This window comes from Lampris incognitus, chromosome 11 (assembly GCF_029633865.1).
Source record: "Lampris incognitus isolate fLamInc1 chromosome 11, fLamInc1.hap2, whole genome shotgun sequence".
Classification (NCBI taxonomy): domain Eukaryota; kingdom Metazoa; phylum Chordata; class Actinopteri; order Lampriformes; family Lampridae; genus Lampris; species Lampris incognitus.
Genome location: NC_079221.1, coordinates 19,133,091 through 19,143,620, shown reverse-complemented (window position 1 = coordinate 19,143,620; position 10,530 = coordinate 19,133,091). Strand labels below are relative to the sequence as shown.

General features: G+C 42.9%; 1 protein-coding gene across 1 annotated transcript; it reads right to left on the bottom strand.

Annotated features, from left to right (window-relative positions):
* Positions 1–2,046: 2,046 nt before the first annotated feature.
* Positions 2,047–10,530, bottom strand: LOC130120862 (mitochondrial chaperone BCS1). The gene is made up of 7 exons (XM_056289654.1): positions 9,753–10,530; positions 7,765–7,904; positions 6,080–6,274; positions 5,246–5,309; positions 4,572–4,744; positions 4,175–4,292; positions 2,047–2,338 (listed from the first exon to the last, which is right to left on the bottom strand). Exons 1-7 carry the CDS (start codon positions 10,070–10,072, stop codon positions 2,083–2,085), a joined length of 1,266 nt encoding a protein of 421 aa, XP_056145629.1. The 5' UTR covers positions 10,073–10,530; the 3' UTR covers positions 2,047–2,082.

The window sequence follows — 10,530 nt, the reverse complement described above, 5'->3', positions numbered from 1 at the left end:
GCAGCAGGGGAAATGCCAAAGAAAACACGGAGCTTCTGTTACAGCTCCCGAGAATGGCTGGCAGGGGAGGGGCCACATTTCGTTAAAAGATTAACCCTTCCGATCCAGCTCAAGAGGACAAGCCCAAGACTGAGCTATCAAACAGGCCCCATAATATGTCAGAACTTTTCTTAACCCTTGAGTATAGTTTACCATTTGAGACTAAATTGTATGTCTTTAATATTCGTTGAACATTATTTTCACCATTCCTGACCTTCCAGCCCAAAAAGAAAATTAAAAGACAACTAGCAAACTTATAAACATATAATTCATAACCTTATAAATGATATTTCTCTCAACAGATTACACTGCCAAAATTTTGAGCGATTATGTTCTTTCAGATACATAATTTTATTGAGTTTTCATTAAAACAGGATTAAGCGTCCTCCAGTGACACGTGGCACAAACTCTGACCTGCAATAGCTCTCAGACCAAATAACATTGCGCAACAGTGTTAACAATGAAGGGGTTGTGAGAAAATTCAATATTAAATCAACTGCATTTTACCAATGAATAGTAGCATAAAAATAAGTTGTTTATGTGGTTCTTAACAAGAAATGTTTGAAATTTTTGTAATGTCACAAATGACCAGTATTCCTGCAGTTAAGAAGCCAGAGAAAGCACTGCTATAGTGGATTTTGCAATATGTCTAGGTATTTATCTAGGGCAAATGGCTGTTCAAGTGTTTCACTGATTCCTTTAACCTCAGTAAGAGCACCTATGTCAAGCCTTTAAAACTTTTATTACATCTGGAAATTACATTCTAGGAGATTCTTAAGTTATCTATCTTAATACAAATAATATTTAACCTGGGGCGTACAGGTAGCATAGCGGTCTATTCTGTTGTCTACCAACATGGGGATCCTGGTTCAAATCCCCGTATTGCCTTCGGCTTGGTCGGGCATCCCTACAGACACAATTGGCCGTGTCTGCGGGTGGGAAGCTGAATGTGGGTATGCGTCCTGATCGCTGCACTAGCACCTCCTCTAGTCAGTGAGGGCACCTGTTCGGGGGGGGACTGGGGGGGAACGGCATGATCCTCCCACACACTATGTCCCCCTGATGAAACTCCTCACTGTCGGGTGAAGAGATGCGGCTGGTGACTCCACATGTATCGGAGGAGGCATGTGGTAGTCTGCAGCCCTCCCCAGATCGGCAGAGGGGGTAGAGCAGCGACCGGGAATTCTCGGAAGAGTGGGATAATTGGCAGGATACAATTGGAAAGAAAGGGGGGGGCGGTATTTAACCTACCAAGGCTTTCCAAGGTTTATCCTGATCCAAACTGCAGGTATAAGGTTAGGGGATACTGTTTACTGTATCTGTGTGTTATCACGGCCACCAAATAAAGACCTTTGACTGTAATTGAGGGCTATATAAATGAATTAAGACTTGATTAATCTTTCGGCGTTTTCAGCTCTAGCAGTTCAGAGCAGTAGCTTCATAAAAGGAAAGGGTTACACTCTTACACATGTTAACAAAGCGAAATACTGTTGGCCAGTTGTGCAGTCCACTGAGACAGCTAGGGCTTGTATTCTGTGCTCGGAGGACTTGAACTGGTAGTTGCTAAGTTAAGTTATAGTAATGCCTGCAACTTCCCAAGGCCAGGAATAGAACAGTTAACCTTGTGGTCCTTGTCCTGTTTGTCTATGCTTTAGGTTATGACTGGTGACATACATATGAGGCTGCCAGGATTGCTGCAGCAGAAAGCCGCAGGCAGGCCAGGAAAGACCATGCCAGCAACCCTCCAGCTACTCCCACTATCCCATGCCCACACTGCCAAAGAACATTCAGGGCGCAAATTGGACTAACCAGCCATCTTCGAACCCACAGAATTTGGCCGCTACAGGATGACTAGATGGTCCTCTTCACTGCGACGGTGAACAACAACAGGTTATGATTGGTTCTCAGGTACCTAAAAACCCAATTCATTTAAACATTTACACACTGATTCTTTGATATCAGAGCATATCTTCCTTGAAAACCATTATCAATCTGACATTTTTCTTCCTCTTCATCATGCCAAGTGGAAATCATTCATCTGTCTCAGAACTCTTTCATTCTAGCAACATTTTCTATGGAGCCTACAGGGTCCAGTTTGTACAACATTAGATGTCCTTGGACCTGGGCAGCGCTTATCTCAGAATGGGCAGATAAAGTACATTTGGCGAAACGTTCCCCCACGTTGACCGGCTCATTTGGGTAGAACCGTCGGAACATTTGGGTGAGCTGCCAATGATTGCAGTGGCCGACATACTGCTTCAGATCCACGCGGCCAGGCCTGATCAGAGCTGGATCTAACCTATGTAAAGACATTGCAAAAAAGATAGGTGGTAAACCCTGTTAAAAAAATTTCCTAGATGAAATAAATTTGCTTCCTCTCTGTAACAGAGCAGTAGACACAGCTCAACCGATTTGGTTTGTAAAATGCATATGGGATTTTTAAAGCACACTTCTCAGACAGAATAAACAGGTTGGGAACAGCAAACTACAAACCCCAATTCCAATGAAGTTGGGATGTTGTGTAAAACGTAAACAAAAACAGAATACAATGATTTGCAAATCCTTTTCGACCTATATTCAATTGAATACACTACAAAGACAAGATATTTAATGTTCAAACTGATAAACTTTATTGTTTTTTTGCAAATATTCACTCATTTTGAATTTGATGCCTGCAACACGTTCCAAAGAAGCTGGGACAGGGGCATGTTTACCACTGTGTTACATCGGCTTTCCTTTTAACAACACTCAATAAGCGTTTGGGAACTGAGGACACATTGTTGAAGCTTTGTAGTTGGAATTCTTTCCCATTCTTGCTTGATGTACGACTTCAGTTGCTCAACAGTCCAGGGTCTCCGTTGTCGTATTTTGTGCTTCATAATGCGCCACATATTTTCAATGGGAGACAGGTCTGGACTGCAGGCAGGCCAGTCTAGTATCCGTACTCTTTTACTATGAAGTCACGCTGTTGTAACACGTGCAGAATGTGGCTTAGCATTGTCTTGCTGAAATAAGCAGGGACATCCCTGAAAAAGACGACACTTGGATGGCAGCATGTGTTGCTCCAAAACTTGTATGTGCCTTTCAGCATTAATGGTGCCTTCACAGATGTGCAAGTTACCCATGATGCCATGGGCACTAACACACCCCCATACCATCACAGATATTGGCTTTTGCGCTGATAACAATCTGGATGGTCCTTTTCCTCTTTAGCCTGGAGGACACGATGTCCATGATTTCCAAAAACAATTTGAAATGTGGACTCGTCAGACCACAGCACACTTGTCCACTTTGCGTCAGTCCATCTCAGATGAGCTCGGGCCCCGAGAAGCTGGCGGCGTTTCTGGGTGTTGTTGATATATGGCTTTCGCTTTGCATGGTAGAGTTTTAACTTGCACTTGTAGATGTAGCGACGATCTGTGTTAACTGACAATGGTTTTCCGAAGTGTCCCTGAGCCCACGTGGTAATATCCTTTACAGAATGATGTCGGTTTTTAATGCAGTGCCGCCTGAGGGGTTGAAGGTAACAGGCATTCAATGTTGGTTTTCGGCCTTGCCGCTCACGTGCAGAGATTTCTCCGGATTCTCTGAATCTTTTGATGATATTACGGACTGGAGATGATGAAATCCCTAAATTCCTTGCAATTGTAGATTGAGAAAAGTTGTTCTTAAACTGTTGGACTGGTTGCTCATGCAGTTGTTCACAAAGTGGTGAACCTGGCCCCATCCTTGCTTGTGAAAGACTGAGCCTTTCGGGGATGCTCCTTTTATACCCAATCATGACACTCACCTGTTTCCAATTAACCTGTTCTCCTGTGGAATGTTCTAGCAGGTGTTTTTTGAGCATTCCTCAACTTTCCCAGTCTTTTGTTGCCCCTGTCCCAGCTTCTTTGGAACGTGTTGCAGGCATCAAATTCAAAATGAGTGAATATTTGCAAAAAACAATAAAGTTTATCAGTTTGAACATTAAATATCTTGTCTTTGTAGTATATTCAATTGAATATAGGTGGAAAAGGATTTGCAAATCATTGTGTTCTGTTTTTATTCACGTTTTACACAATGTCCCAACTTCATTGGAATTGGGGTTTGTAAAAGATATCTATGCTCTGTATGACTGTCAATATCTACGCAGTACCTGTCAATGAAGTTTGTGGTCATAAAAACTATTCTGGCCTCAGACGAAGCCACTCCATCCAATGAATTGAGCAGGCCACTGAAGGTCAGCCTTCCCATTCCCTGGTAGGCCAGGGGGTCTGCATGGGATTGAGATTCATGGGTAAATGACTCAGTGATAATGTTCATCCATTCATAAAGACAAAAAAGCCTTTTGGCAACTCTGCTTTTCTCTGTTTACAAAGTTATAAAAAATCACATTGTTGAGGACAGCAGATATAGAGCAACAGATTATTGTAAATACAGTAACACTAATATTTTGGTATAATTTTAAACTTTGTTTACTTCTTGTTGGTAACTAATAGTTTTCGGGACCGTAAGACCGTCAAAACTTGAAACCCCTCCCCGCTGTGACCTACTTTCTGTGGGGAGCAGATCTCGGCTGACGAAGGCTGCATCAACGTCTTCTAGCAAAATTATGCTTTGCTGCGGTGCTACACTCAGCAGGTGGTTCAGACGGTCATCTGAAAGTGTTCGGTCACTCAGACTCATCAGACAGATACTATAGCCCAGCTCACCTGCCAGTGCCGTGCTGAAATTCAGACAAAAATTGACATGGATGTGCAAATCTTATATCAGATTGTGCACTGGCACAGGTACCTTCCTGTTTGCTGCAATTATGTGCTTCCCTACTCTATAAAACACCTTCTGAAGAAATTCCAGACAAGTTGAATCAACGACCGAAACTGGAGATCTATCTAACACTGGTTTCATATGCAAACTGCCATGACCAGTAATTACAATGGTTTCAGTCATTATGCAACTGTACTTTTTATAAGGTTAGGGATACCTGCAGTCAGCTGAGAACTGACAAAGTTACTTAGATGAGTGACAAAACATTTTCCCACTAAATTTGGTGTCCAGATAAACTAATTAAATTTTTCTGGGATTTCGGCACCTGGATTACTGAGCAAACATGGAGACATTCTGAAGAAAATTGTTTCGTAAAAAGTTCTATTTGTTTAAATAATGCTGTTTTTACTGTTACGGTGCTTACATTGGAGGGTAAGGAGTCTAAAAAAATATCACTTACATAAAACTGCTTTTTCCACAACCAGGGGGTCCATAGAGCAGATATCCTCTTCTGTAGGGGATTCCTGTGTGCAGGTGGAAAATTATTACCAGTTATTCAACAGATGTTCATCAACAGATGTTCACACCTACTTCCAGCATATTACTTCTAGGCATATCGTAATAGAATTTTCTTGTATAACACTTTTTGTTTTTTGGATTTCCCCCCCTTTTTCTCCCCAGTTGTACATGGCCAACTCTTCCGAGCCGTCCCAGTTGCTGCTCCACCCCCTCTGCCGATCCAGGGAGGGCTGCAGACTACCACATACCTCCTCCGACACATGTGAAGTCGCCAGCCGCTTCTTTACACCTGACAGTGAGGCGTTTCGCCAGGGGCACATAGCGCATGGGAGGATCACGCTATTCCCCCGAGTTCCCCCTCCCCACCGAACAGGTGCCCCGACCGACCAGAGGAGGCACTAATATAGCGACCATGACACATACCCACATCCAGCTTCCCACCTGCAGACATGGCCAATTGTGCCTGTAGGGAAGCCCAACCAAGCCGGAGGTAACACGGGGATTCGAACCAGCGATCCCCGTGTTGGTAGGCAACGGAATAGACCACCACGCCACCCAGACGCCCTCTTGTATAACACTAAAAAAAGTAGCTACAAAGGAGTTATGCTTTACTTGTAATAAAACATTGATTAAAAAGACAATTCAAAATCAAAAAACCAGGCTGCAGAATAAAAGTAACGTCTAGTATTATTTTGTTAAACAAGGATAAGGGGGCCAAATATCAGTCAAGCCACACAATAAGAGAGCCTTTCCTCAATGGAAACTGATACACTACCTCTGTCTGTGTACCACTTTGGGTTTCCAATGAACTCCTTCACATCGTCTACAATTCTTTCTGCCACGCCTGCCTCCAGGACCACAGAGCACAGGGGTCTGCGTCGCCGTGGGAACCCAAAGGGCCTCCACTCTCCACCCATGGCTGTGTACATCACCGTCCGTCCCTCCTCCTGCTTCAGGGCAAGTTCTCTTGCTAAAAAACATAACCAGATCCAGATTTATACAACTTCATTTATCCCAGAAGGGCAATTCAGTTTCACAATCTACCCAGACCATACACAAACTCACAGACAAGCGGCAATCAGCAATTCAGTTTCACAATCTACCTAGACCATACACAAACTTACAGACAAGCGGCAATCAGCAGTATGTCAGAGACAATAAACAGATCAGTACATGGGCAAGAGATGCACACTGGCACCCTTGTGTGGCCATGCATGCAGACTCATGCGAGGACCAGGCGAAGGATAAAAATTCACATAAGTTAAAAGAATGAATAAATAAATGAAGCATCCTAAGGTGCATTGCACGTTACATTCCACCACTACATTCAGTGAACGTATAGGCCCACAAGCCATATGAAAAAAAGACAAGGTATAAATCAACTATCGTGGTTTAAAACAAAATAAAGCACTCATTTAAAATGACTACTCTCGGCATGAAGGACTTAGAATAGCGATTTGTTTTCCTAGGGGGCACTTTATAGCACTGGCCTGAGGGCATTACAGTGAATTCATTGGACAGGATGTGGTCAGATTGGGTAATAATCCCTTTTGCTTTCTGGGCAACATGTTTCTCCCAGAGGGAGCACAAGTCTGTCTGCTGGACTCCCGATTATCTTGGAGCAGACCTTAACGATACTGTTTAGGCTATTCCTGTCCTTCATGGTCAACCCATTAAACCAACAAATAAAGGAAAAAGTTTAAAAAAAATGTTTTTAAAAAAGACTTTCAATAAATGACTGGTAGAAAATACACAAGATGGTGTTACAGACATTAAAGAAGTTAAGCTTCCGCAGTAAGTGAATTCTTTGAATTCTCGGCATTTAACAGCATGATAGCAGAAGGAATGAAGGACTTAGAATTGTGATTTGTTTTCCTTGGGGGCACTTTATATAGATGAATACTGAATGAGAGCTACACCGCAGATTTGCATTGTTTTTATTTTTCTCATTTCATCTCATCTCCGGGGTCGGATCACGGTGGCTGCAAGCTAAGTAGGGTGCTCCAGACATCCCTCCCCCCAGCAACACCCTCCAGCTCCTCCTGGGGGATCCCAATGTGTTCCCACGCTGTTCCCAGGCTGGACTGGATGTCCCTGGAACACCTCCAAAGGAAGGTTCCCAGGAGGCATCCTAATCAGATGCCCGAACCATTTTTTTTTATCTTTATTTTATTCATTTAGTTTTTATTTTTACTCTTACTTATTTGGCCTTTTGCCTTGCCTGGTTTTATTTTTTATTTTTGTGAACCACTTTGTAACATTGTTTTGGAAAAGTGCTATATAAATACAATTGTTATTAAAATTATTATTATCAAAACTTATACCAAACATGAAAAATCTGATTTAAATAGTTACAAGGTGTAAAAATTGTGAAACGGTTTACAATAGTGAAACAAATAAGCCTGCCAAGAAACCAAATGCATTTTAAGTCACAAGTGATGTTAAAGAGGGAAACAAAACCTTCTTGTAAGATGTTGAAGAAGATCTGTCTATCTCTGCCCAAAGCAGTAAAGGTGACTGACTCCCATGGTGTTCCTGTATGCAGATCCACCATTTGCTTTTCTCTGGTCCTCTCCACCCTGATCCATTTCCTTCCGTACCTGCAGACAGCGTGGGATGTCAATAATGTAATTTAGCACTGCTAGTGGAGTCAAGGTCATTTGTGTCACTAATTGTCTTAGCCTTGTAAAAAGCATCCCACCTTCCAAGACCTTTCTATTATATTCTAGTGAAATTACCAAGTGAGGGGCTAAGGTGACACATTATCATTATCTTTAGCCAAGTAAATGTATATTGGCAGTCTTGCATAACACTTGAGACCACTTGAGGGTAATTGCATAAAACAGTTTCTCAGAGAGAGGAACCATTTCACTACTCAAAGAAGGTTGAATCAGTTCACCTAGATACAATGTTTATTGACAGATATGTTTCATCACTCAACTAAGTGACATCCTCAGTCTAAACTGACTGCAGGTATCCTCACCCTTATAAACAATACAGTACAATACTGTGCCTAACGACCAAAACTAACGACCAGTTTCATATGCAAATATTGGTGTGACCTTTAGTTTCAAAGGCCATGTGTACTATTCACAGAGAATTAGGGATTGTTGCAATCCCATCATTACATTACATTACAGTCATTTAGCCGATGCTTTTATCCAAAGCGACTTACAATAAGTGCATTTAACGTAGGAAATCAGAAGAACTACTAGTCATCAGAGGTCATAAGTGCATCTAAACAAGCATCTTAGAGCAAAACCAGTGCTTAAGTACAAGTGCAAGAAATAGATTTTTTTTTTTAATGAGTGAATACAATAAGTGCTAAGAACAAGTAGCAGGGTAGTAGTTCTTAAAGAGATGAGTTTTCAACTTGCGCCAAAAGATGGGCAGTGACTCCACCGTCCTGACATCAGTGGGGAGTTCATTCCACCACTGTGGGGCCAGGACAGAAAAGAGCCGTGACCGGGTTGATGGGCAGCAAGGGCCTCTGAGCGATGGGGCAACCAGGTGTCCCGAGGCAGAAGAGCAAAGTGGTCGGGCGGGGGCGTAGGGCTTGACCATGGCCTGGAGATAGGAAGAAGCTGTTCCTTTCACTGCCCTGTAGGCTAGTTGCTAGACATCATTGTAAGATGGCAACAGATGTATAATGACCGAAACCAACAACCAGTTTCGTGATCAAATATGGGTGTGCCCATTATCTAGAATTTCGATGACCATGTGTACTATTCACAGAGGATTGGGGAATAGTTGCAATCACAGTATTCTAAGATGGTGACAGATGTACTCTTAGGCCCCCACCTCGGTTCAGTGATGGTCATTCCCTTTATATAGATGGCCTCTTTTGACTCCCTGTTCAAACCATCGTTCCTCCCTATCAAGGATGTGCACATCCTCATCCCTGAAAGAGTGGCCACAGGCCTGTAGATGGGTGTAGACTGAGGAGAGGCCATCTATGTTAAGACAGAATGACCATCCCTGAACCGGGGGGGGGGGCTAAGAGTACATCTGTCGCCATTTTACAATGCTGTGATTATAACAATTCCCCAATCCTGTGAATAGTACACATGGCCTTTGAAACTCTAATTAAAGGTCACACCCATACCTGCATACGAAACTGGTCGTTGGTTTCAGTCGCTAGGCACTGTATTGTACCGTATTGTTTAAAAGGGTGGGGATACCTGCAGTCAGTTTAGACTGAAGATGTCACTTAGTTGAGTGATGGAATGTATCTGTCAATAAACGTTGTACCTAGATGAACTGATTCAACCTTCTTTGATTTTCTTAACTGGATTATTGAGCATGCATCAAGACACTTTCACTACTCCCATATGGTACACTTTCATTAGCAGTCATGCAGTCCTTGTATACCACAAATGAGGTTTGAAACGGTGACTTTTGATTTCAGCATTTTATACAAAGAAAATAACTTTGAGCAATCTCCTCACCAGATGATATGGTTTCCGGGACTGGGATGGAAGTCAAATTGAGTGTGGACCCTTCCGCTTTCATGAGCCAAGTAGGAAGTCTCAACACTCAGGTGCTGAGTGTGCCGGGCATGCTTGGTGATCCAACTTAACAACCAGTGGTAGCTTTTGTCCCTGCTGGGCACTTCAAGCGTTATCATGTAATGCCTGCGGAAGAAGATCATCCCAATTTGGGCTCCTTTCCTGGCTGCTGCCAATGCTGTCCCTACTCCAACCAGTCCAAATCCAGCCCCAAAGTAAGGGTTGTCTTTCAAACTATTCAGAAGATCTGACAGGGTCATGATGCCTCGAGACAGGTACGGCTCCGATGGATCAAGAATCCGTAGATGTTGCCTTACTTTACAACAGCAGAAAAATCCAGAAGAAAGGGCATGCTTAGTTGCAGATTAGGGCGACTGTATCAGCGATAGATCGCTTTCTGACAAAATAAGCTTCCTGATAGGAAATGTCAGTCTACTCCTCAATCTGTCTGTTCTGCCGCAGTTTAAGTTTGATTAGCTGTATTAATGCCTCGCCGGGTAACTTTCAATTTACGAACGGCTGACTGGTGCCTTGTGGGACAAACGCTGTAAATGGCTTTCCGGTGACTTGTCTGTCAACATAAGCGTCATGCCTTCAAAACTCAGTCCACTGAGAAATTTGCCGTTGCATGAACCCATATCATTATAGTTTATCAGCCCAGACAGGAGCTCTACCTTTACACATGCTGATCGCTCAAAACAACCGTGCGTAAGCGACC